Source organism: Barbus barbus (assembly GCF_936440315.1).
Source record: "Barbus barbus genome assembly, chromosome: 42".
In the NCBI taxonomy this organism is placed as follows: Eukaryota; Metazoa; Chordata; class Actinopteri; order Cypriniformes; family Cyprinidae; genus Barbus; species Barbus barbus.
The window spans coordinates 23,201,528-23,229,485 of NC_136720.1; the positions used below are offsets into that span (position 1 = coordinate 23,201,528).

At 36.4% G+C, this 27,958-nt stretch overlaps 1 protein-coding gene across 2 annotated transcripts; it reads right to left on the reverse strand.

The window, feature by feature from the left end:
* On the reverse strand, positions 1–27,328 carry LOC306861907 (striatin-interacting protein 1 homolog). 2 transcript variants are annotated; one of them, XM_079404389.1, is made up of 22 exons: positions 27,210–27,328; positions 21,243–21,312; positions 20,884–20,958; positions 17,533–17,667; positions 16,456–16,576; positions 13,216–13,284; positions 12,332–12,438; positions 12,092–12,219; positions 10,925–11,113; positions 9,986–10,036; positions 8,563–8,795; positions 7,468–7,533; positions 7,265–7,328; positions 6,869–6,940; positions 6,709–6,783; positions 5,547–5,644; positions 5,299–5,425; positions 3,363–3,463; positions 3,215–3,281; positions 2,963–3,067; positions 2,384–2,588; positions 1–1,258 (listed from the first exon to the last, which is right to left on the reverse strand). In XM_079404389.1, exons 1-22 carry the CDS (start codon positions 27,234–27,236, stop codon positions 1,008–1,010), a joined length of 2,436 nt encoding a protein of 811 aa, XP_079260515.1. In that variant the 5' UTR covers positions 27,237–27,328; the 3' UTR covers positions 1–1,007. The 2 variants fall into 2 exon arrangements, with proteins under 2 accessions (XP_079260515.1, XP_079260516.1); XM_079404390.1 differs by lacking the exon at positions 9,986–10,036 and having other exon boundaries at positions 27,210–27,284.
* Positions 27,329–27,958: the final 630 nt, after the last annotated feature.

Consider the following 27,958-nt stretch of genomic DNA (forward strand, 5'->3'; position numbering starts at 1 on the left):
ATGGTTATGTAACTCTCTTTATAATTTATTAAAGACTCTTACATTAATTTTCCACATTCACTTACAGTGCAGTCTGTACAAGTACATATAAAAAAAAGTGATGGTACTGTATTTGGCATGGATCATCATAGGTAGTTTAATTTACGCAGCACCTTAGTTTAGTACAAAACAGTGAGAATATAAAAAATAAGAAATTATATTGCAAGATAAACCCTGTAAAACAAGCATGAATAAACAGTGAGGTGCTGTCTGTGACACTGTATTGATGGAGAGAGCATTTCATACAGTGCTTCAAAAGACATTGTCGTATAATCTCAGAAGAGAATGACGCAATTAACAAGGAGATAAAATGAAGTGTTAAAAACCAGCACCATTTAGTGAGCGACATGCTTCGTGTGGGTGACGCCGGTACAGTCACCAAAGACACTTTGAATGTGTGTATTATGCTGCTCAGGGGTCTTTTGTGTGATGTGCAGTGCTACGTGGGGACAAAAAGTGGTGACTCACTGCTTTCTCGAGAACATAGACACCCTCCTGTTTAACAGATGATGCTACAAGATAAAAAAGAAAGAAATCAATCAACTCCACGGAACATCTTTTTGAGAGAGACCCTGCCTCAGGTGGTACCTCACAACCTCATGAAGTGTGAACATTTCCACAGTTTAGAGTGAGTGACCATATAAATAAATCTTGATCATTTCAGAACAGCATATATGTTAGAATACTGTATAGTGCAGTTATTTCACATAAAGTGTGCTTCAGTTATTAGAGAAGATATCGTTCTTTCAATCCGTACACAGATATATTTGTGTTTTTAACCAAAGCATCAAATGCTTTTACAGAATAAGGAAGACCACCATTCCATATTCATATATATATATCTATTTACAAGATTTCATTATAGAACAGGAACGCAGACCCTCAGTGCTTTGAGTATTTGTGTGATCCCACAGTAATTGTGTCAGTTTAATAAGAAACAAAAGTCCCATAATAAAATCACAGCAGGATCACTGGGCCTCCAGCAGACCTTCCCACTGAATAGGTTGGGAGAAAACCTCTCTTTCAAGCCACATCTCGTAGCTATAATGGAAGTCTTCGGGCAGGTCGACACGCTGGCCTAAAACGCTTTGGAGGCAGTTGTCTACTGGTGCAAAATCACTGTTCTGATTCTTATCGTAACGGCGCGTGTTGAATTTCTCAATGCTCTCGCGTAGTGCACATTCCTCTGCCTGGAAGTCCCACGGCCGAGCGTCGATATCTGGCAGAAGAGAATGAAAAATAGGAGCATATATTACACATTAGAATAACTACAATAGCTGTGTTACAATTCAGGGGCTGCATCCTTCACATTGTTAAATGGTTAGTCTGGGCTGCAAAGGATCCATTTGTTGCATCCTTCATGGCCAGGGAACTGATAGATGCATTTGAAAGAGCCTCCAAAAAGCCTTCGTCACACTGCTGTGATGCATTTAGTCTTTCAATGCAGCCTATAAAGGCTCCTCGGATTCGACATTCTCGAGGGTTGCCAGATTGAGGATATGGAACAGTAACAGGTGCAATTTACAAAGGAAGGCAACAAGCCTTAAGGTCACTGCAAATTTTCATCCAAACTTTTCGCACATAAAAAAAATAAATACGACCTCACGTTGTGTCAATCATGTTTACACGCTGCCTCCGAAACTTGTGTTATAAAAAATTCAGAAGAATTCGGATCAGGTTCGATTTTCTGCGTTTTCACACCCGTAGCAAGCATTTTGAAAGAATGACGAATACGGGAAGAAAAAAACAAACGCATACGAAAATTTCGGAGTCAGTGTGCAAGAACCTTTACACTGTAAGTTGATGAGTTGATTTGTCAGTGTTTTAATATTCCATCTGGACGTATAGATCTTGAAATGGTTTCTGAGGCTAGGTAGAATCTGCTATCTCTAACCCAGTTCATTTGCTGGATATGGCTTGAATATGATGCGTTTTCCACCAACTGGCAAACCGGAGTGTTAAAGAAAACTATTGGGGAAATTGGCAGTGGGTGGAATCACACAGATCAAAACAAAAATAGACAATCTGACATGGAACACATATATAAAATAAATGACTGTAGTGTCGTTTTTCTGAGAAAAAAGTATGATAACTTAACATGTTTCCTAAATATCTGGAAACATATTATGGTAATTTTATGCTTTAGTACAGTCAACAAAAAAATATTTCATACAGGACCTTTAAATGATGCAGCCTGTGAGTTGGGATGCAGCTTATGAGCCACGGTTCACCAAGGAAATTATTCAAAATGTAAAAACATTATAAATTTGACTGGTCTTGAAGTTGACTGTCTTTCTCACAGGCCCTGCCCCCAACCCTGACTAAAAAAAACCCTAATATTTACCATTCCCATACGCCCAGTCGTCATTGAGCCGATGTCTGACTTTCTGGTAGATGGCAGACATGGTTTTCATGTTACTCTTTCTCCATTGGCGGCCCAGATACTTGGTCTGTATCTTGAGAAGTTTGAGGACGTAGAGCTGCATCATGGCTTGTTTAACCTTGAGTGCCCTCTTGAGAATAGGAGCAGACTTGAACACCACAAGCATCTGGAAAGGAAATAGACCCAACACAAACCAATGAAAATAGCATGTAAAACCATTATGTAAAATCATTTATGAACAGACGTATAAACCATTTTTCTTCTTTATATTGATTCTCCACATTAACAGATTGCATTACACAATTGGAGATGTCACTGATTGATATCATTAGCTATATATACACATATCAACCCTGATATGTATTTTGTAAGGTTATATAGAAAAACACAGCAAACACAGCAGCCATAATTAAAAAAAAAAAAAACTATGCAGTAATTATAGGATATAAACCATTCACATAGAAATTCAATCATACTCCTTGAATAAGGCCTAAGTATAAACGAGATGGCATTCTTTAAAATAAACAGTCTTTCTCTCACCATAGTTCTTGAGTGTTTCCACTTGGTAATTTTGTTTAGGATCCTCAGTAGGTTGATGCAGGAGAAGAGATTACGCCAGCAGAACTGATTACTGTCACCAGCTTCCTGTTTACACACACAGACACATTCAGCATTTTGACAACCAACAAAAATGATAGGTTCTTTCTTTTCAGTCACCTACATTACCTATAAAATAAAGTCTGGAGTAAAAAAAAAAAAAACTGACAAAATTGTGGTGTTTTTTATAATTACCAAGCTTTCGGCTGTGAGTTCAGGCATTTCATGAACCACGCAATGAGGGAAATCCAGGGCACAAATGCTGCCATCAGAAAACACAGAATGTTTAAAAAACTTACTGACACAGAAGCTGGTTTGAATGAACATATATCCAAATGTCTACCTGTTCTTGGCACTGATGTAAGACATGATGTTCTGGTTGAAGAATTTGAGGATGAGCGGGATGCAATTGGCAAACACCAGGTGCTGAGCCACATATTCAAACTGTCCGAAACACAAAAGACATCATATTCATAAATTAATTCATAAAAATCTCCAGCATTTGAACACCACCACATTTTAATATAAGGAGGAATTGCCCTTTAAATCCAGTGGTGTTATAGAGAGGAAGTCAGTTTGGCCCATAATATCTATAATTAACTGCAACTTCCATCTATCTCTGATGAGCTGAAGCTTTCATTTGCAAGACATTCCTCGTGTCTCTCAGCTGAGCCTGAGATGCATACTGAAGAGTGATTTGTTTCCAGTTCCTCTCCATTTATCATGGCTTTAGACGTCAAAGAGAATCCCAGAGCCTCTCCTATTACCCAGAATTAAGTGTACATCAGCTCGGCGGGATATGTCAGCAGATCAGCAATGCTGACGCTCGTTCTTGTTGTTTAATCTGAGCGAGTGAGTGATTGAGTAATTGAAACGGAGAGAGAGGGAAAAGATATGCGCGACTGCCTTCAATAGCTGATTATTCAGTGCCGTATGAATTCAGTGAACCTTTAAGTCAAGTGTGAGAAAGGGTCAAATGAAAATATGTGCTAAAAAAACAGTTCCCACTGCAGTGCTATTTATCTCCACCAATAGAGGGCACCACTTAAAAACACCCACGTTCATTTTTTTTATAATTTGTCATGCTCAGGATTAGTCTGAACTGTGCAGACAAGATGAAGCACATCACGCTTTAGAACATTTTGTTCTCTTCCCCTGCTAATATTTTTAAATAATTTGATGTAGGAGGAGAGAAATCCTCAGATTTTTGTTTGCATGAGACAAGCCATCAAATTGCAAACGTTAAGTTTGCTAAAATGTTATGTTTAAATGCAAACAAGGCATTACCTGGTTAAATATGCATTACATTGCCATAACTCTGAATATTGGATAAAGGAAGATTTTGAACATTGGAAGTTTGTCAAAAGGTTTTAAAGAATGGATATCTAATTTTTATCACTCCATAAATCAGAAAATACAGTCGACAGCCAGAAATAAATATTTTTTATCATGTTTTTAGGAATATAAAATCATATTCAAATAAATGAACAAACAGTGTAACATGTAAAAATTAACATTTATCCTGTAAAAGTGATCATACTAAATTGCATTATATTTTAAAATGTTATAATTATAAAACTTTTTTTCTGACAAATGGGTAAAACCTAGTGGTTTGATGGATAGTGAAAAAGATGGGTAAAGATTTCAAATTACAATTAATTACTATTTGGGGCCTTCAGTATGATCCTTAAATAGTTTTTTAATGTCATCTAATAATTCTTGTTCTAAAATATGACTGACAAGATTTTTTGTTATTCTATTGTGGCATTTTACTGGGTGTCGTCTGTATAAAAAAAAAAAAAAAAATCACCACGTCCTGTTTAATGTGATTTTTTTTTTGAGAAAAAAAAAATATTCTCAGAAAAATCACATTAAACAGGACTCATTCTAATGTAAGGAAAAAATTGATGCTTGAACCCCTTTTTGTCTTTGACCCATAAATATAAATAAGTCATAAATCTATTTGGTGAATGTAAACACTATTGAAGTAGAGATGTCTGGCTCAGTGCATGAGTCCAGCTGTAGAAGATAGTCTCCGAATCCCCTCTTTAATTTGAAATATGACAGATTTTTCTTTCTTTTTGATGCATTTAGAGTATCCTTTTTTTTAGTTTAAGTGCTTGTTTCATTGTTGTCTCTCCCTGGCTCTCTCTCTTTCGTTGTCTTGTGATGAATGGTGCTTTGACAGCGAGCCTATCAGCAGAGCGCAGGGTCAATTCGGCCAAAGACATCAGAGAGACACGAGCAGCGAGAGGAATGGCAAATAAAGAGAGTCTGACCTGGTATATATGGTTGAGTTTGAAGTGTTTGAGCAGCAGTAACAAGAGAGCTGAAATCGCTTTGACGATAATCTCCTTGTGTCTGTTCACATCAATGCCCAGCTTCATGCTCTGGAGGACGGTGATTCTGTTCCCAACACAAACACGGGAAATGTTTGCTGTGCGTCTAAAACAAAGCGCACTGATCTTTTCATGCGCCATGCACACATCTAACACAGGGTCTCTGCTGTATTTGTGCGTAGACTTACGGCATCTCCTCCGGCAGAACGTCGGCTAGGATGTTTATAGAGTCTGTCTTTGCTTTGGAGGTTGGAGCTGCAGCCAGAAGGAGCTTCAATAGAGCAATCTACAAAGAGACAAACATTAGTGCAAAATTCCTACCAGGTTTGTCTGAAGAGTTGCATTGACCACAACACCTTTACGTATTAGCATTTAGAATTAAGGCAAAACACCACAGATTATTATGGTAAGTAAAACAAATTAAAAAATAAAAACTAAGAGATATATTTCCCAAATTAATTTGATTGATTACATTAATTGTAAACAATTCTTAATTTTTTTGTATTACAAGTTTGCTAGAATGTCATGTTTAAATATGCAAATGAGGCACTGCCTATTTTGCATAGATTTCCAGAACAAAAATCTGAATATTGGATAAAGCCAGGTTCAAAATTCTTGTTTCATTTTGCTGACACGTTAAAGTCAAAGATTTGGATATCTCTTTTTATCACTACATAAAGCAGAAAATACTATCAACAGCAGTGTTATTTTAGTATCATTGAGACACCATTTGTTTTTCCTAGTTTTTAATAAACATTTTGAATCAGTTTTCATTTTTATACTTTCCTTTTTATTTTCATTTGTTGTGTGCTTGTGGCATTTTTATTTTAAATATGTCTATATTGTTTTTATTCATTTTTATTTCAGTTTTAGAATGTTGCTTTGTATACTAAATATATAGAAATGTTTTAACATATATTTTTACATTTTAATTTAACTCATTTCAGTTAATACTTATTTTATTCAAGTAATGAAAATATTTTAAGGTTTTAATTTTAGTTTCTAAACTAAAATTATTAATTATAATAACCCTGGTCAGCGGCTAGAAAAAAATATATATCAATTCACCATGTTTATGGGGAATAAATATTTGAGAAATCGGCCTTTAAAAATATGTAATGTAATTAAAATCTACAAATGCAAGCATTTAAAGTGCAATAAACACTTAAAATTGTATTTTGCAGGTTTTCTTTGCACTAATCTGAAACAACACCAAACAGGCCTATAGTGTTTGCTCTGAAATATTATCAGAAAGAAACGGATCAAAAATGCAAATATTCTTCTGGAAAGCATGAGCTATATTCACAAGTATCTGGATGTGTAAAAAGACGAAGTGTAGGAGACACTTACTACATACTGAGAGAGACTAGGCAACATTCCCAGATATAGAATCTCTCCAGGTGTTTCTTCCACCTCCTCTTCCCCCTAGCCAATCAAAAGAGGCGATTCTGACTGACAGCTTAATGAACCAATAATAAATGCGTAAGAACAGCAAAGTTGAGTCACTTACCAAAGTCATGGGACACTGCTGCAGCTCCTCCTCTCTCTTGATCTGGACCTCCGCTATGGAGACATACTTGTGCTTGAGAGAGAAGGGGTGAGAGAGAGAGAATTGCCATGGTGACCGAGGGCGGATATCTAGCTGTGAGTGGCTGAAAGAGCCCCAATAGAGTATGCATTAGACCAATGGATTCACATCAATGCATATCTGTGGCACAACAGCTGCTAAATCCAACAGATACAGTAATCAACTTACTGAGTATCAATAAAAGGGCAAAACATTTGAAGAGAGAATACTTTAGCGTTTAGTATTCATGCATATGATGTTCAAATATTTTTTTTTTACTCTTCCAGGTGTGAAGAAGAACACTAGAATATTAGAAAATAAAAATGTTTCCATGCTTACCTGTTTCAAAGTCTTTACACTCTCATGTATGGGCCTGGGTAACCCAACCAAAGTGTCAATGTCACTGTAAAACAACATTAGAAGAAAACAAAATGCTGTGTGAACCAGAAACAGCGGAGTATACTGATTTAATGATGATGATGGTGACCTTTATTATCCTTTATCATAGATTCAGAACCTGGGAGAATTGATCAGACACTCACTTTCCCAAGGTGAAGCCGATAAATTTATTTCTGCTGGTCTCCAGAAAGTGCTCGATGTCTTTCTCTCTGTGGGAGAAAGAAGAAAGGAATTGACTGCATGAAGTTTGGAATACTTTTAGAATTTTCTCAGTTTAGGACAAGACTGCTACCAACAGACAGCTGCTTAAACTTATCAAAAAGAGCAGTGTAAATGTGTCCCTTTGTCGTCTTTACACTAACCTCTTTAAAGTGCTGCTGCTGCAGTACCCCCCCACCCTCACGCTCTCGGTCCCATCTGCATGCAGCAGAGCAGCTCAGCACAGCGTTACAATTCACAGGTAAAGAAGTCACAGAGCTAAATACTGTACTGTGTGCCTCTTTGAATAATCAAGAAGATTTGTTAAACGTTTCAGATTCATCTCCTGTCCTTCTTTTTCTTCCTCTGTGTTTCTCCCTGTTCATTTGTCTCTATCCACAAATATGCATTATTTATGTCAGAGGTACTGCAGTCCTAAAACCAGCCTGTCTCCAGCACAGGAGCTGTAGTAGATTTTTGTAGGCAGTTAGACGACAGATACATTACAAGTTTGGGATCAGTATGGTTATTTTAAAGAAATTAATACTTGCATTCAGCAAGGATGCATTAAGTGGATCAAGTGACAATAAAAGGCATTTGTAAGGTTTCAAAAATGTATTTTGTTTTTACTTTCTATTCATCCAAGAACCCTGAAAATAGATTAATCATGGTTTTCACAAAAATATTAAGCAGAACAACTGTTTGCAACATTGTTAATACCACCAATTTCAAATCAGCATAGAATGATTTCTGAAGGATTGAAAATTTGGCTTTGCATCACAGGAATAAATTACATTTTCAAATATATTGAAATAGAAAACAGCTATTTGAAATTGGAATAATATTTCACAATATTCCTGTTTTTACTGTATTTTTTATCAAATAAATGCAGCCTTGGTGAGCATAAGAGTCTTACCGACCCCAAACTTTTGTCTCCCTGAACCTTATTTACAAAAAATTGCAAAACAACAGATCTCTGAAAACAAGTGAAAATAGCTCAGTTTATGGCCATAGCATTTGATGAAGACCTTGTCCGCTACCTGACTTTGGGAGCCCATGGCAGTCCCTTGGGAAAGGGCACTCTCTCGGTTGGTGGGCGCAGTGGTGGTGGTGGCGGCGGCGGTTGGATAATAACGTCTCTGTCGAGAGGGTCGACCTCTCCCTCGATGCCACTGTCCACGTCCTCTGGGTCATCTTCCTCATCTCGCGCGTCATCATTTTTGAAAGGGTCCCGTTCGTTGTAAGTGTCCAGGCTGTCCTGTTTGACCAGTGGCTGCAAGAGAGGGAGACAGAGTTTAAGATCAAGTTGCAAATGTATATATTACTCTGGACCCTGATATTGAGTCTCATCATAATAGCAATAAAGCTCAAATTGACTTGGCTTGATAATTAAAAGGGATAGTTCAACCAAAAATGAACATTCTGTCATTATTAACTCACCCTCGTGCTGTTCCAAACCTACTGTGTATGTGTAGAGCAGTTAGTAGCCATTGACTTCTATAGAATGGAAAAAATATGGAAATCAATGGCTACTATTTGGTTACCAACATTCTTCAAAATATCTTCTTTTGTGAAAGAAAGAAATTCAGGTTTGGAACAACGTGAGGATGAGTGAATGAAGACAAAATGTTCATTTTTTGCTGGTCTATCTCTTTAAGATTTTAAAATATATGACTTGTATGGTGTGAACGAGGTTTGGTTTCATTCTTTAAATTTTGTTTTTCTGAAGTGACCAAATAGAAAACGTGAGGTTTTGCATGAACGAGACTCATATCAGGGTTTTTTCCCTAGGTTCTTCTGATATTTTAGCCTTCAAATTACATTCACCATCCATTGATTAGAGTTTATTGCTGAAACTTACCGTCCCATAAACCTGCAAATGATAAGCATCACAATTTCTTTTTTTAAATTTCAATCCAATTTTGAGGACTCACACATTCCAGATACAACACTGCAGCTCCTTTTTAACATTCCTGTGCAGATTCAGTTCAACAAAGGCACAAAAAAACAAGTTCTTCACATCTCTAGTGTTGTGCAAACGCATGAATGGCAAGATTCAGAGCAAGCATCAGGCATGAGGTGCATTAGTGGAGCGTCATCGTTGGTTCCAGTGCAGTCAATGTATGAGTGTGTCTGTGGGCGGTACTGAGGCCATGAGCAGAGGTGACTCAGCTGTGATTGGTTGCCTATGAGAAGAAGCCATTCTGCTAGCTATAGTGGGAGCCGGAGTGTGTCTATGTGGATCTCATTGACTGAGAATATGTGGAAAGATGTGCAAATGGAAAGACAGGAGGAGAGAGAGACAGAGTCTTGCTAATGTCCATGGCCAGCTGTATCTCTCAGAACCCTTCCCCAAATCAAGTTTCAAAGGAAAAACAAATTGCTGTGAAGGAAAAGAGAGTGGAGGAGTGCAAGGCCAGCCCACAACAAAGAGAATGCACAAAAGGGGTTTGGGGTAAAGACCTGTTTCTTGGCATATGGACTGTCTCCTTCCAAGCTATCAACAAAGGCACTCTGTAGGGACACAAGGAAGAGACGGGAATGAGCCAACAGGACAACGAAAACCCAGAGAGAAAAGGGCAGAAAAGAGGGAGAGTTGAGGAGAAAGGGTTACATAAAACTTACAGAGACAGAGCGAGACAGGAAGGAGAAAGGTCAAAAACTGTGAAACCTGCTGTGATTGGTCCATGACGTTGTCCAGCCAATCGGTGCTCTGCTATAGTTCATTCTCATTGTGACATCATCGTTGCAATGTTAGATTGTCAGAAGGACAGAAGTGTGGCATGAAGTCCCTTTTGTGTGTTTATTTTAAAGCTTGTGTAAGTTTTGCAGGCTGTGTGGGCTGTCATTTTAGTATAACACCTCCCTGCATCATATTCACGGAATGAAATCCAGTACTGTTTCTTACTAATATGGGCTGTTGATTTCAACTGAAAATTCAGCTTTGCTTCACAGAAATAAATTATAGTTTAAAGTATATTAAAACAGAAAACCATTATTTTAAATTGCAATTATATTTCACAATATTACTGTTTTCTGCATTTCTGATCAAATAAATGCAGCCTTGAGCATAAAAGACTTCTTTAAAAAACATTAATAATCTTTTACATTAATAATACAGTATATAGCCTATAATCTGAATTTTTTTTACTGTTATTTCATACAAAAAAGATAATACATGAATTCAGCAACAAATTGAATGATTTTTTCAAGATGCAGGGCTGTGTAAGAGGTAGCACAGATCAGAATTTGTGTGTTTTGTGTTTCATATACTGAACGTATAGGTTCAGATGCATGAGAGGTTGAGTGTATTCATGTTGGCACAGTTCATGCATTTCATCTACATGTGGTTTCTGCTAGTGTAACGGCTTTGAAAGTCATTTGCATGTGTGTTTCTCGTACCCGGCGACTCCTGCGTCCTCTCTTCTGCTGCTGCTGTTGCTCGATGAGCTCCATGGCCGAGGCTGGAGGAGAAGCCGCCCGCATGTTTCGCACAACCTTAATGCTGTCCTCAGGGAGCGGCGCCAGGTTCAACTGCTCTCTCATTCTCACCTTCATTTCCTGCAACTCCTCGAAACCTCCCAGAGTGAACTGAGGTGCACAAACACGCAGAAATCAATGAACAGAGCACCATAGGCACATAAACAGGTCTGTTATTGACTAGAGCTGCCTGATTTAGAGTTAAAAGAGTCCATGATAAGAACAGTGTTTATATTCTGAAAAATCCAAAAAGGTCTCTCTTTATCTGGTAAAATAGAATAAGCAGTAATTATTCTATGGAATGTAGCATAATGAAAGAAAATGGAACAGAATTCAATCTTCAATCAATCCAGAATAAATTATCATTCAAAAGTTTGGGGTCGGCAAGATTTTTACGTTTTTGAAAGTCTCTTATGCTCTTAAGGCTGCATTTATATAAATTAAAATACAATAAAAACAGCAAAATTGTGAAATATTTTTACAATTTAAAATAACTGTTTCTATTTTAATTTATTTAAAAAATGTCATTTATTCCTGTGATCTCAAAGCTGAATTTTCAGCATCATTACTCCAGTATTCAGTGTCACATGATCCTTCAGAAATCATTCTAACATACAGATTTCTTGCTCAAACAACATTTTATTATTTTCAATGTTGAAAACAGTTATTGCGCTTAATATTTTGTGGAAACTGACAATTCTTTAGGATTCTGCATTTATTGAAATAGTAGAAACATAAATATCTTTACTGTCACTTTTGTTCAATTGAATGCATCCTTGTTGAATAAAGGTATTAATATCCTTAAATACATCTTACTGACACCACACTTTTTAACAGTAGTATGTAATGTTATAGAATAGAAATCATTTGTATGGAATAAAACAAGTTTAATTCTAAGAATAAATCTGTAAATTATATAATATAATAAATAAAATAGAATATTACGTTGCATAAAATAATAGCATAGAATAAGCAGTCAATTATCTGTGGAATAGAACAGAACAGAATAGAATCTATAAAACAAAATAGTATCAAAATTATTTATGTAAAATGGTGCATTGATTCTGATGTGTGTGCATTGAGACTGACCAGTATGGTCTTCCACAGTAAGAGCAGCACTTTCTTCATGGGGAAATGGGGCGCATTCATGCTGCAGAACTTGGTTACCATGGTGAAGAGGAGGAGGGCAAAGGGCTCTCCGTTATAAAGGGGTGAACCTGAGAGGAGGAGGGGGTTAATCACTGCACCATAGAGAAGGTCAACAGCCAACCACTGCAAATACACACACACACACACACATACATATCGTTCTCTCACAGTCTTTCTCACCCAACTCTGTTTTGAAGGCCTCTCTGGCTGCCTTCCTCTCAGGAATGTCACCCTCCATTTCCACTCGAATGGTCTCAACCATCAGATACATGATGCTCAGAAGAACCCTTTAGAACATGATGCAAATGCCTTTACTTTCAATCTGAGTTATTGAGTGTAACACACGTGTTAGTACGAGAGTGAGTCTTTGTGTGTTGTAACCAAGGGTAAGTATCATCCTTCTATAATTAGCTAATGCAGCAGCGTTACTCCTTACAGGAACACAACATTCATATATATGTGACCCTGGAGCACAAAACCAGTCTTATGTCGCTGGGTTATTTGTAGCAACAGCCAAAAATACACTGTATGGGTCAAAATTATTGATTTTTCTTTTATGCCAAAATCATTAGGACATTAAGTAAAGATCATGTTCCATGAAGATATTTTGTAAAATTCCTACTGAAAATATATCAAAACATAATTTTTGATTAGTAATATGCATTGCTAAGAACTTCATTTGGACAAATTTAAAGGCGATTTTCTCAATATTTAGATTTTTCTTTGCACCCTCAAATTCCAGATTTTCAAATAGTTGTATCTCAGCCAAATATTGGTCCATCCTAACAAACCATACATCAATTGAAAGCTTATTTATTCGGCTTTCATATGATGTATAAATGACACTTATGACTGGTTTGTGGTCCAGGGTCACATATGTATTGTGCATTGATGCAAAGCACTCAAAGACATGAAAGCTGCAAGTCAGAAAGGTCTCTGTCAGCCCAGGGTTTCTCCGCACCAATTTTAATATAAATCTGAGAAGTGGATTGTGGGTTGGATGAAGTGAAGTCTAATGATATGAGAGGGGGAAAAAAAAGAATCAGTCCCAGTGGGCATCTTACCTGAGTTCAGTGCTGTCAGCCAGAGAAATGGCTGGTTTTCTCACTGCGCTGCTGCACGCCTGGTTATTACTGGAGCAAAAGAGAACGATACTAAATCAAAATATAAATGCACATGTAAGAGGATATCCTTACATTACAACTGCTCCAAAAGACCAGGGTTAAAAACAGAAAAATAAAATGAAATTCAAAATACTGATAAAGACTATAATAATACTGGAGTGATACTAAAATAACACTATAAAAGTCTCATTACAACCAGTCAATCTTTCTATCATTCCACAAAATACAATACAACAGTTTTTAAGAGGCAAACAAGCCATGCAGTCTAATCTCTCATTCAGTACAAATACTAGATGTCAACCTGATCATTTGAATCAGATGTGCTCGGCTGAATATGAATCAATGCTCGGAGAAGCCGGAGGGCTAATTGTGCAAGTTACACCATAGTAAACCACAGCAGAGGCAGAGAGGCAGCGGTAGAGCCTCCCTGAGAGCAGTTCTGCTGTGTGGGCTGATGAGACCATGTACAAAGACATTAAATCCCCCAGGCACGGGCTTGAAAGTGGAGAGGCATGGTGGCCAGGCTGTCTTTGAAGCAGAGATCACAGACAGACCACTCTGTGGCTCTCTTTAACACAAGAGAGCGGGAGGAAATTGAGAGAGAGCGTGCTGGTGCAGGAAATAAAGAACCGCCTTATTATGGAGAGATGACAGCAGGTACGAGATGGATACACAAAAGAACTGGGCCTTTTTGATCTTGCTTTTAAATTATGATGCTTATATTAACAAATTGTATTTTGCTTCATCATATTCTTTTGAAGTTAAAATTTGTTAAATGTTAACATTGTTTTCTGGAATACAAGTCACGTGTTTTCGTTTTTTTTAATGTGCTGTGATTTATTTTCCAAAGCGATTTATATAATGCAATGAATGTCAAGCACACATATTAAACGTAAGGTATTATATTTTCTGCAATATAAGTCATGTTTTTCAATCAACTGCAACTAATATAATGCAACTTATATAATGTTGACATATCATGTTTTGCATGCTTCACGTTGTTTGCTCACCACCAGATGTCGTCTTCTCTTTACATTGCCTCTCACACCACACAGACTTTTACATGTCACTCCAGACTACAGTTCCCATGATCCATTGCACTGAATGCACTGATTACACATACACAGTTGAATCATTCAGACACGCTTTATAAGCCTTGGACTTCCTCTTTCAGATCACCGAGTATTGTCTAACGCAGGCATCCACAAATCTGGCCCACTCCTGCAGAGTTTAGCTCTAACCCTAATCAAACACACCTGAGCATGCTAATCAGAGTCTTCAAGATCATTAGAAAATCACAGGTAGGTGAGTTTGATCAGGGTTGGAGCTAAACTCTGTGGCAGATTATACCTTCAGGGAAAGATCTGAGGAACCCTGGTCTAGCGTATATCACTCTTCTAGCGATAGCTACACTACGGAGCCATTTCAAGTTTCTAGTTCTAGTCTAAGTCTAGTCATTTTGTGTTTCCTGTTTCCTGATCTGCTGCCTGTGTATCTTGGATTAACCCTTTGCCTGCTGTTTCAGACTCTGTTTGCACCTCGCTTGGACTGTTGCTCGTGTATAAAATAAATTTAATGTTAACCGAAGTAAAATAAAATATTAAAAAAATACTTTATTTCAACTAGTTGTCAAGGAGTTGATATTGCAGCCATATCACCCTGTAGCCCAAGACTGGTTGCCTACTGAAGCTAAGTAGGGCTGAGCCTGGTCAGTACCTGGATGGGAGACCTCCTGGGAAAACTAGGTTGCTGCTGGAAGAGGTGTTAGTGAGGCCAGCAGGGGGTGCTCACCCTGCGGTCTGGGTGGGTCCTAATGCCCCAGTGTAGTGACGGGGACACTATACTGTAAAAAGCACCGTCCTTCGGATGAGACGTTAAACCGAGGTCCTGACTCTCTGTGGTCATAAAAAATCCCAGGATGTCCTTCGAAAAAGAGTAGGGGTGTAACCCCGGCATCCTGGCCAAATTTGCCCATTGGCCTCTGACCATCATGGCCTCCTAACCATCCCCATATCTACTGATTGGCTTCATCACTGTCTCCTCTCCACCAATAAGCTGGTGTGTGGTGGGCGTTCTGGCGCACTATGGCTGCCGTCGCATCATCCAGGTGGATGCTGCACACTGGTGGTGGATGAGGAGATACCCCCTTACTATGTAAAGCGCTTTGAGTGCCTTGAAAAGCGCTATATAAATGTAACGAATTATTATTATTAAGGAATTTTAACTTTAACTTGATTTACAAAAAAGTAAAATTAAATTTACAAAATTGAATTTTTTTTTTTAAATGAAAACAAAAATATAAAAATAAAATCAATAGCATCTTAATACTAAAATGATGCTGAATGCCACTACAATTTCTCTGTTCTAAATACAGTTAAATTGAAAGGATTTGTAATGTAGTGAGGATAACTAAAATACATGTTTATAGTGTTCGTAAGCATTTTGTTTATTTAATTTTTTCTGAATGTAACAAAATGCAAATGTGATGGATTGTTTTCTCTTAACAATGCTAAAATAAATTTTGACCCAGCGCGACTTACAGTCAGCTATGACAAATTTTCCGGAATATAAAGTAGGTTTTCGCATTTTTTTAAGTGCACTTACCCATGCAGAAGTTGCCACCACAATCCTAAGGTATAATGAATGGCTGCCATTCCATTGCTATGCGGTTGCTAATGTCTTCTGAGTAGTTTTTTGCACATTCATATGTATGTGGAATAATAAGAGTGATATCTGATTGTACTGATATCACTCTCTGAACAAAATAAAAAGATCCATTAACATGGAAGTGTACTTAATGTGGGTAATTAGAGAAATGGAGAAGTGACTCGCTGTACGGCCCAGGCAGCTGCTACCTTACACAGCGGGCATTAAGAAACAGAAAAGAGAAAGCCGTTCGTCTCGTTAGTACAGCACCCAGGAGATCCGCAGAAATACACAACTGTTTCACACACACACATACACAGTCATGACTGAGCCGTTTCTAACCTGCTCCCGCAGGAGAATGAGAATAAAAATAGCAGCACTGTTAAACACTTCTCTCCGCTGGAGAGTCAGTCTCTGTCTGTCTCTTTCAGTATCTCACCCTTCGCCTGTCTGTCCTCACCCGCAGCAGATGGTCTGCCCTCTGTCAAAGATCTCCACACAGAGACAGGCATTTTGGGAAATGAAAACACTTACTCTATCTCCATGCTGAGGAGCTCTAGCAGAGCCGTGAAGATGCCCATCTCGTAGAGGAGGAAGACGTTGTGTCTGGACCAGTAGAGGACATCAGTTTCTGTGTCGCACTCATCAAACACACCTGAATACATGTAAGAAAAAAGAAGAAATTATATTTTGCTTAAGGAAAGACTATTTTAAGGACCAATAATTGAAAATAAAAAAAATCATGCCAATTCAGCATGTTTATGTCCAAATTCGAATTACCATAATGCTCAATGTTTCACATTTTATTGTTTCACTTTTTATATATTTATATTTTTACTAAAAACAAATATTGCAATACATTCTCTTTTTTTAAATAAAATTTAAATATGCATAAATTTTAGTACTAAATTAAATTAAAATAGAAAATAAATAAAAATAAGAAAATATATTTTTAAGACATAACATTATCTTCATGCCAAATATTAAAGTCCAAATACACATTACAAAAACGCTCAACAATGATTCTCATTTTTGCAATAGTCATTTTATTTATCTTTTTCAAATATTTTTACCAAAACAAAAACTGCAACACATTTTATTTTTAAATGTGCATAAATTAAAGGCAGTACTGCAAATTCAATTACAAATTAAATAATGCGTCATTAAAGAAAGCATATGAAAGAAAATAAGAAATTACATTTTTCTTAAGAAAACATTATTTTCATGCCACTTAAGCACATTAAGGTCCAAGTTCTCAAAAACAAAAACTGCTTTACAGAATTATTATTAAAAAGCTAAATATGCATAAATTAAGGGCAGTTCTAAAAAATTACATTACAAATTAAATAATGCATCATTATTAAAGTAATGAGATCGAGGGGAAATGTGCTTAATAATTCTTGAAATATAATAAATTAAAGATAACATAAATAAAAAAAATAAGTCACATGCAGCTGCAAAATATGTGAATGATCCTAAAATAGACTTAATTTCTCATAAGATATTTCATTATTTCCTTCCTTTGATTTGGGGGTTGAAATATGAAATATGTTGTTGACTGGTTTCATGAGATTCACCCATTGGATTGTGGTTGTATGTATATATTCATACCTTGTGCCAAATAGAGGATGGCTCGGGCCACTTTGAGCCTCTTGTCTCGATCGGTGACCTCCAGAGCGTCCAGCAGTCTCATGACATACGCCCTCTGCTCCTCCATACTCAACTCCATCCACCTCCGACCCTTCACTGAGAGCATAGCACAGAAGAATTAGGTCTCTGTCCATATTAATCATTTCTGCCATTCTTCTACCACCTTTTCACACGTGAGAAAGATTAGTCAGGATTTGTGTTGCTCAAACACCCGTGAAAGGAGCAGCACACAAAAAACACTCGATCACTTCACTAACCTCTCTTCTCTTTCAGTCAAAAATATTACTCAACCACATGCATGAGTGGGGGACTTATGAATGCAAATTAATGTGCAAACCTCCCTCTGAATATTGGTAAAATATCTTCCATATGCTTCGAGAGTTTGTGAAGATTTCTGCTGTAAAGCCTCAAGTCTTTTCAGTGGAAGGCATGTGTAAAATTAAATCACTGAGGTCATTCATCTGACACTGAAGGCTTGACATTGGAATTCTGACAGGACTGATGCTTTTATTAAAGTCACATCATGAGGAATCTGACTTTCCTTGATCTTCTGATCTGATCTATAAGATCTTGAAACATTTGCTTGTGTTCTTTTATCATTGAAGAGTTTACATGTCTTTAAAGGAAGAGTTCACCAAAAAATGAAAATGTACTCAACCTCAGGCCATCCTGAGCAAGTGATGTAAGGCTACATTTCCCCAAATCTGTTCTGATGAGCAACCAAACTCATCTACTTGGATGGCCTGATGGTGAGTACATTTAAGCAAATATTATTTTTTGGGTCAACTATTCCTTTAAAAGGTGCATAAAATCTGAGCGTATGGGAGACAGTGGAAAATTGCAGTGTTACATTATAAGTCGACACCAGGGGAAAATGAACAAAATATATGAACCCTTTAGATGGTAGCAAACTTTTAAAAGTGTAAACGTGATTTGCAGTTGCTTCACAATCAACACACACAAACACGCAAAAGCTAAAGTGACATTGGTGATCCAGCCTCCTGGCTTTTCTCCATTTTGTAGGCCTGCAGTGCCATGGCAAACACACACACAGAGAGAGAGAGAGGTCCGGCGAGGTGAGATTGAGCACACAGCAGGCAGGGTAAAGCCTGAGGCTATACACACACACACTGTAACTACATAAACATTCATTAAATTTCTCCTTTTCTCACAGAAAGAGAACTGCGCAACTTTGCTGACAGTTTATTTCTATTCTCTCTCAGACACAGGTGGAAATGTTATACCCGGGAGCATTGAGTTAATCAGCCGTCTCTCTGTTCCAGCACATCCACACCACCAGGGCTCCAAGCAATTTCTCACTCTTAAACACAATGCAATTCCAGCACAAAACTCAACAGCTCTTGAGCACTATAAGTTAGTGTTGGGTGAAGATGCACTGCAAATAAATATGTTTTCTTGTTCTCTATTAAAAAAATATCTAAAGAAGCAAAACTGTGTAGGATCACAACACTTGTTCTTAGAGTACATATTTTCATTTTAGAATGAGTTTTTCTTCCTCAAATTGGCCATTTTTTTCTCTTATTCTAAATATTAATTTAAAATTTAGAGAGGTTTATGCTTTAAAAAAATCCAGCGTGGTGAGAAAAATAAACTTATTTTCTGAAATGTATTTCTCAAGTAAATTAATTCCATTTCAAGTCAATGTAAAAAATGATCGTGATTTTAACGGTAAAAAACTGTGAAAATGCTACGGTAAAAACCTGTTACATGGTTAATGGAAAGTTCCTGTAAAATTTACAGGGAAAAACCGTAAACTGACGTTCCCAGAATTCCATGCGTTACATTTCAAATTCTGTTTGAATTTGACATTTTTTCTTTGAAATAACTGTTTCTTCTTAGTTTTTTGTTTATTAGGGTTGTATGTTACATCTAATGTTGTTAAATTAATGTTTATAGCATATTTCAGTTTAATGAGTCTCACCATGATGGTGTTTAGTGTGTGAATGACACTGTGCACCTTCTCTACATGCTATTGTTTAAATGTTGCTTGTGATGGGCTTTGGCTCATCATGTGACTTTCTCATCATCACCTGCATTTGGTGGTTATCAGTGTATTTCAAAGGACCAAAACAGATTTCAGTACTTTAATAGGTTGGTATATTAAGATTATATCAGTTAAAGAAATTACGGTATTTAACTGTAAATTCAAGTTAAAACCGTAAAACCTAAAACGTTGCTACCGTATTTTTTATGGTAGAATTCTGGCAACCACAGCTGCCGGTTTTTTACCGTAAATTTTACGGAATTTTTTTTACAGTGCACTTTTTTAAGATTTATCCTGGAAATTAATACCAAAAGTACCAATTACAAAAATATTTATTTTGTTGTAATATAGCACTGGCTACCAGTGTTGGGTAAGTTACTCTAAAAAAGTAATTAATTGCCAGCTACTAATTACATCTTCAACAGCAATTTGATTACTGTTGTGAAATTATGTGAAATTAGATTACTCTCTCTAAAAAAAATATTGCATTACTTATTAAAGTGCCCCTATTATGCCTTTTCAAATATTACCTTTCATGCAGCGTGTCATGTAGCAGTATGTGAACAAACTTTCTGTAAAGTTGTGAAGCCGAAAGTGCACGATATATAAAGTTATTGTCTATCAAAAAAAAAAAAGAGTCGGCTCGCAATCGCCTAAACGAGTCTTTTGGAATTCGAATCTTATTCTGTTACGGCTGTACGTCACACATTTGCATAATGTCCGCTCATGGGCTGTTATTCGCGCTGTGCGCAGTAGACCAATCACAGCAGCGAGGGCTCACGGACAGGAGGGGTTTAGAGAGACTGATTCTTTGAACTGCTTCGCACGAGTCCTTTAGGAATCATTTCAGTAAAATTAAAGCTATTTTTTGAGAAAACTAAAGTGTTTTTTACCTTGGATGCATGTAAACCTGTTATAGGAGACTCAAAAAACAATATTAGCAACCTTAAAAATGGCATAATAGGGGCACTTTAATAATTATTTTCTAAATCCCACATCAATCTCGACCAGTTCAACAATACGAGGACAGACATGAAATGGCTCTTTTAATTCTTTCAAATAAATAACATAAAATTGCATAAATTATTCTTGAACTGTCCAATGTATTTAAAGGGAGAAGGTTATGATAAAAATATATATTTTAATATTAGATGTTAAATTTTGGTGTTAAATCCTCTATTGTTTTATATAGAATTGTTCTGTAGTCTAACAGTATTTAATGCAGAAGGAATTGTAATTAAATTACAGAAAAGTAAAGTAACTAAATTACAGTAATTAATTACACCCAACACTGCAGGCTACAATACCATGATTCTTGAAGTCTTCCTCAAAGTAATCCCTGTTTAGACTGAACTCTGGTTCCTCTGTGTAGCTGTACAGCTCTGTGAGAAAGAGACAAAGACGTATAGTTAAATAAAAAACAAGCACATAACATTGGGTTTTCATAGTAATATAGATTCACTGGCATTTCACATGTTACATGTTGCAACATTAAAATTACAGGACATCTAATCTTCTATGAATTTATATTTATTTTATTTAAAAATCTATGGTTAAACAGATCTAAGTTCTTGTTCTGCTTCCACTAAGTTTTGTTCACCTAATTTCAGTGTTTGTTCATCCCTAGAAATGTATGTGTGTGTGTGTGTGTGTGTGTGTGACCCACCTGAGAGCTCTGCAGTGAAGTTGTCCGTGTCTCCATATTCAAACTCCAGGTTCGGGGACTCCATGGACCCCTGCGGATCAGAGACAAATAATAACTGAACTGCCACAACAGAAAGTATCACATGTCTAACATCCTGGAGCGCTTGCCAACTGCCATTTCAGGTCTTTCCACTATTTCTGCAGCATGCGATTTTCCTTGTAATTATGCAAATTCAGCCAGGTCACACCACTGTAGTATTACAACGACAATAGTGTGGGAAATGTAGAGAAAATAAGGATGGCGATATTTCAACATGAACTAGCATTTCGATCACCACAGTACCTCACATGTGCTCAGAAGTTACAAAGAAGTAACCATTAAAACATACACATGCATTCTAAAATAAAATGTGAAATTAGGATGAATGCATCTCAAATTGTAGTAGCCTACACTGAAAATAGAAAGTCTAGGGTGACTTGATGCTGTATTTTTGTGTTTGCATCTGTACATGCTTATTGGGACAATATTGCCTACAAACTTGAGAGATGAAGAGTTTGTAACTGTTCTCTGCTAACACTTTCAGTATGATTAAAAACATATTTTAATAATAACATTTGAAAGGAATTACTTTACAAAATGCAGTACGCAGGGTCTGTAGAGCACTAAAAAATTATTTTAACGTTAATTTTTTTTTAAAAACGCTACGGTTAAACCTGCCAATTGGTTAACAGTAAGTTTTTTTTGCTACTGTATATACTGTAATGTGTTACTGTATAACTCTAATGAGACATTTCATGTAATTTTACAGTAAAATACTATTAAATTTGCTGTAACAACAATTCATCTTATAATTTACAGTCAAAAACTATAAATCAACCCTCCCAAAATTTCCTCTTGTGGTACACTTTAAAATAAAAATATAATTTTAATGGTCGAGAACTGTAGAAATACTACTGTGAACATGTTAATTGGTTAACAATACGTTTTTTATTATATACAGTGGAAAACAGGACATTTAAAAAAGAAAAGTGAAAAAGAACAAGTTACAATGAAAAACTGACATTCCCTTTGTAACATCTGATTTGATGGTTTTTCATGTTTCTTAGTATTTTGTTATCAGTTACAATTAGCTTTCTACGCCACATCTTATGTGGATAAATTAATGTTCATCGATTATTGTTCTTTTTTTTTTTTTTTTTACAGCAAAGTTCTGTCAACTTTTTACAGTAAATTCTAGAGATTTTTCACTGGCCCACAGTGTGTCATGTTAACAGGAAGCAAGGCTGCAGGGTTTCCAGTGTGTGTCCACCTAAAAGGATATTTCCTGCATAAATGACTGCTGACTGTTGGCCAAGTCTGCACTTATGCTTAAGAATAGCCACGTCTTTTAGCCAGCTCTCTCAAAGAGCTACTAAACTGTGAACATTCACACTCAAACGCAGTGTTAATGGTTTCAAAACCTCAGTGCTGATCTACTGTATGCTAATGTCCCTAAACACCTCTGAAACCTTGAGCCAAACAAGGATTTCCAGGCTTTTCTTTCACAGTCTGCCTGAAATGAAGAAGTGTCAGGTCCTCTGAGGCGTTTTGATTTAATTGCAGTCCAATTAACATCTGGGGAACACGCTCTGTGCTGTCAGTTGAAGGATAAATTACGTAAGATGCATAACGTTGAAGATGAACTTCTGAGGACCATTCCCCCTGAGGACCAGGTTCTCTTGCTCAAGTGCTTATTCATTTAAAGATGAAGCACTTCTGCAGGACATTCACCTTGTTGTTAGACTTTCTCTCAAGCTGTTTTAGCAGGCAGCTTTCTTGCAGTCTCTCCCTGTATTTTGCACCATCATGCAGTTATTTTTTAGATGTTGACACTTTGAATTTTGCCCAAAAGCTCTATTATGGAGGCATCCGACCTCAAAACCATCACAAATGGGTCATCCACTCTTATGCTTTTTGGGCAAACCTCAAATGGTTTCGTTTTGAGTAATGGCCTCTTTTGCCACCCACCCATAATGCACGGCTCTTGACAATGATACTGTAAGAGCTCTTGATATTGGTGGACTCGGTTCTCATATCTTGAACTCTCTACTTTTTCAAAGTGATTGTTGACCTCTCTCTACTTTCTCAAACAAGTCCCCTGTTTTACTGTATCTCTAACATCTTTGGGAAGCTTATATTCGCTCGTTTGACAGCTATAAGCTACAATGACTTCAGAGGCGGTAGCCAGTCAAAGAAACTTAAAATAAGTCCAATCATCAGATCAATCGTTTTATCTGTAAATTTGTGATCAGAAATAAAACTACACTTAAGTTTAATTTCAGATGGTAACAATACACTCATGTCACAATTTGGTTCGATAAATGATACTGATCTCACAAGTAACTTTCACAATACTTTAAACAAAGCCAAAATATGAATGAAACTGTATTTTTTTTTTATTATTACTTCATGATAAACACTTCACGAAAAGTACTTTTCATAACCAAAATAAAAATAGCCAAAATGCAGGATTATGCTTCCTCTCTGCCCCTTACAAAAAGTTTTAAATAATTTATTTTTAATTATATTTTTTATAATATTTATTACTTATTTTATATATTTATTTTTAGTATTTTTAATAAAATATGAAATACATTTATAATGTATTAAATTAATTTGATTTTTAATTTATTAACAATTAATAAACATGGAAGCTCCAATTTATAGCCATTTTAGTGTTTATTAATTGTTAATAAATTAAAAAATAAAATTAATTTTACTGGATTTACTGGATATCGTTGTTTATATGTGAATAAAACCTAAATTACATCTGCCTAAACTTACATTTTTGGATGAACTATACACAATATACATATTGTTGCATTTTTGTATTGCGATATGTTGTGACACAACATATTGTTGCACACCTAGTTTAAATATATGATGTATAATTCAGGCACTGTATATGGATTATAGGCAAAAAAACATTGTATAATGAATGTGAGAAAATTATACACGCACATTTTCATCATAACGCACATACTTTATGCATAATGCATGTGCGTAGATTTTATGTATGCATGTGCACACTAAACTAATGATTTACCCTCCTAACTCACAGACATGTGTGGCATCGTCAGAAGCATTTTATTTTGGTCCTCAGAAGCAGATGGCATTGATACTCATGGTGGGAAGCTCTAACTGAGAGCTGTGTGGGAGCGACAGAGAGAGAGAAAGATGGGCTTTCCTTCTGACAGCTTTTCTGACACCTTCCCTAAAGGTTACTCCCACTCTGATCTCCCAGAAGCAAAACATTCGTGTCTGATAGAAACCAGCACCAGATACTGATGCTTTCAGAGAAACAGGGCAGGTCAAGGGCCAAAACATCTCAATCAGAGGCAAACTATGATACTTATAAACTAGAACAATGTCCTGTAAACAGAAAACACATTTCTGCTGTGAATCATGACACTGATTACTCACACACACACGTCATACGCTGAAGAAACTGACTCAGTGGTGGAGTCTAATGAACCATGAGAGATTCATTAGGCTTTTTTACGCCTAACTTTACACTACACCTGATCATTACGAGGTACTTGCAAGTTATAGGTTGCAAACAGTCATATATTCTGGTGTTTCACCTTATAAAGCCTACACTATCATTTGATCGGCAAATTTCTAAGGACTCTAAACCATCAATATGATAAAAACGGTACAAAAAAAAACTGTTGTAAGCTACTACATGAATTTGGACTGTTTAGATTTTTTAGCAAATAAAAGGCCTTTTAATATAATTATAAAAAGTCCACCTTCAGGTTATTATTTGTGTCTTTTTTTGCTGTGAATCTTTACTGATTTTTATAAAGCAAATTAAAGAATAACTTCTACATTGTTAGTATTATATCAAGATGAATACGTCCTGGACTGAAGCAACTTAGGTTTACTTGATTATCCATACATCATTTTTAGAAAAATAGAGTATCAAATATGATCCATCAGGCTTTTGAGGAACATTTATTTGTTTCTCAATCATCATTATATTGCATTGTATTAGCCTATATGTTTTGCCCCCATAATAAAGAGTAAAGAGTGTTGATCATAAAACTAAGCTTTTAAATATCATCTTAATAAATATGTGACAATACATACAGAGTGACAACTGATATGCATTTTATGTAAATAATCTGCTTTATATATAGATCGCCTTTATTTACATTACAAGCTATCAGAATTCCCTCTTACGTTTTGGCCATATAAATATCATCAACTGCACCAAATTGCATATTTTTGCTCAGTTTGTGCCCCTGAAAAAAAATAAACGAGGTGTTAAGCTTCATAATCTCTGGTACCATATATATGAGCTATAAAATCATGATAAAAAGCATGATTTTTCTGAGTGTTATTTCATAATTCAGGCTTACATTTAATTTTTTCATACATTATATAAAGTACATTCACATCAAATATAAAGTCCAAAGTTCAGCTCTAAGCCCAACCAAATCATAACAAGTAGCAAACGATCAAGAGTTGCATGCTTTTCTGTCCTATGAAACAAACTGGAATAATCTGTAAAGCTCAAAACAGGCATGCACAATGTGCCCTGTGCCAGTCCTGAGCTACTGGACCAAATACTAAAAGATCCAGTCAATATTCAGCATTTAATATTCATTATTCATTTAATGCAGCCAGATGCAATTATTCATCACCATGCACATACCAAAAGACCAAGCACAGAGCTTCACATCCAGTGTATTCTGCTTTAATGACAGATCACTCACATATCTGACCTCTGAGTTTCACTCCCGGTCATAAACTCCAGCCATGCACAACATTTTGAGGCATTTTGTGTACATTCAAACCACCTCCCAATCACTGTCCTAGAAAAAAAATCTTCTGCAGGAGGAAAACACGCTCTAATTCCTCAAAAAAAATTAAAAAACCATTCAATATGCTCAACAATCATGGTCGAGGAATTCATTACCATAACTTCACTAGGCTGGACATATTCCCAGCACAATATGTGTTACTGTCCTTGAAGACTGCGCTATGCCAAGAAGAGAATCAAATATGCATTTGCTTGCTTTTATTTTTAATGACTGAATAAATAATAAGTTAATTTGTTGGAAAGAGCAATGAGTAGCCTACATTATAGTCAGCAGTCTTCACCACTCCAGTTCAGTCCATTCATAAATAGATAAATAAAGACAGAGATAAAATGATAAAGTCCTGTTTCCTTTATATAAATATAAATTAAAAATTCACCAGCTGATTAACAAATCAATTCAGATACGGATGGATGGATGGAGGGACACAAACCACTGCTTTTAAATAAATTTAAATGAAAATAAATAAACCTGCAGCAGACTGCATATACCCTCTTATCCCCCAATATAACAAAGTATGTTCCATAATATCAGGCTGATATCAAGCTTAATAAATAAGTGGTTTTGAATACGTATTATAATGCATAGGACTGTGTGCCCACTGACATTGACGGGTTAATGCGAGGAATCGACATGTAGATGAAATGAGCCAAATGCTTACATGCTCAGTATTTTATATGCGCGTGTGCATATATCCATATACTGAGTAAGAAGTGGGAATTCAAGACAGAAACAAATGCATCCTTCATATTTACCCTTCAAATGCATGTCTATATCCTCTATAAAACCATCAGCAGGTCACACTGGATCAAATTCCAAAAGACAAGGTATTTTTAGCGCCATGCATGTTTCTAAAAGAACAACTCGAGGCATTTAAAGCCCCCAGCAACAAGCCACCTTACACACACACACACACACACACACACACACACACACACACACACACACACACACACACACACACACACACACACACACACACACACACACACACACACCCCTCTACCCCTGCAAACTGTCAGTGTGCTCGGGTTACCTCCGAATCCTTCAGCTGATGGCTGAACCCATCTCTCTCTTGAGCCAGAGACTGTCTGTTACTGTTAGAATCATTAAGGAAAGGTACCTCCATGTCGTCGATCTGCTGCTGCATCTGTCAGGCTGTGGATCCGCTCGCCGCACGGAAATACACTGTCACACTGAAACAGACGCTGCTGGACTCCAAGTTCAGAATAATATCCGTCCCCGCCGCTCTGATTGGCTGCTGATAGCCGACGAGGGCGCGGTTTGACGTAACGCCTGCGGCGAGCCACGCCCACACCGCACTTGACCAGTAATATGCAGGTGCTATTACAAATAAATTGCCTGTATTTCTCTCATACTAATTGTAATAAATGTGATAAATGGTCACTTTAATTGCTGTAAAACATGCAATAATGAGCTGTAATATTCTGCTTTTTTTATATTTGGGAGTGTACCATGAAATCACTGCAATACAGCTTCCCAGGGGTTATTTTTTATAAAATAAAATAAAATATTCTTTGTTGATGTCATATAAAAATCACATACAATTTTAAACAAATAAGTCTTAATGTATATTAATTTACATGAAATTCCAGCTTTACATGAAAATTATTTATAAAAACTTGCCATGTAAAAATTAAATTTTTTTTTAAACTAATTCAAAATATTAATCCAAATGCCAGGTGAGGAAATAGCAGATAGACATAAATTCATTAAAGGGTAACTAAACCCTAAAACAACTTTTTTGAGTTAACGATCTGTAAGACTGTGTCTTTATTAGTGCTATGCATTGATTCGAGTAAATGTTTTGACAAAAATCACCAGTCAATCATGTATGGCCTTTAGAAAGTG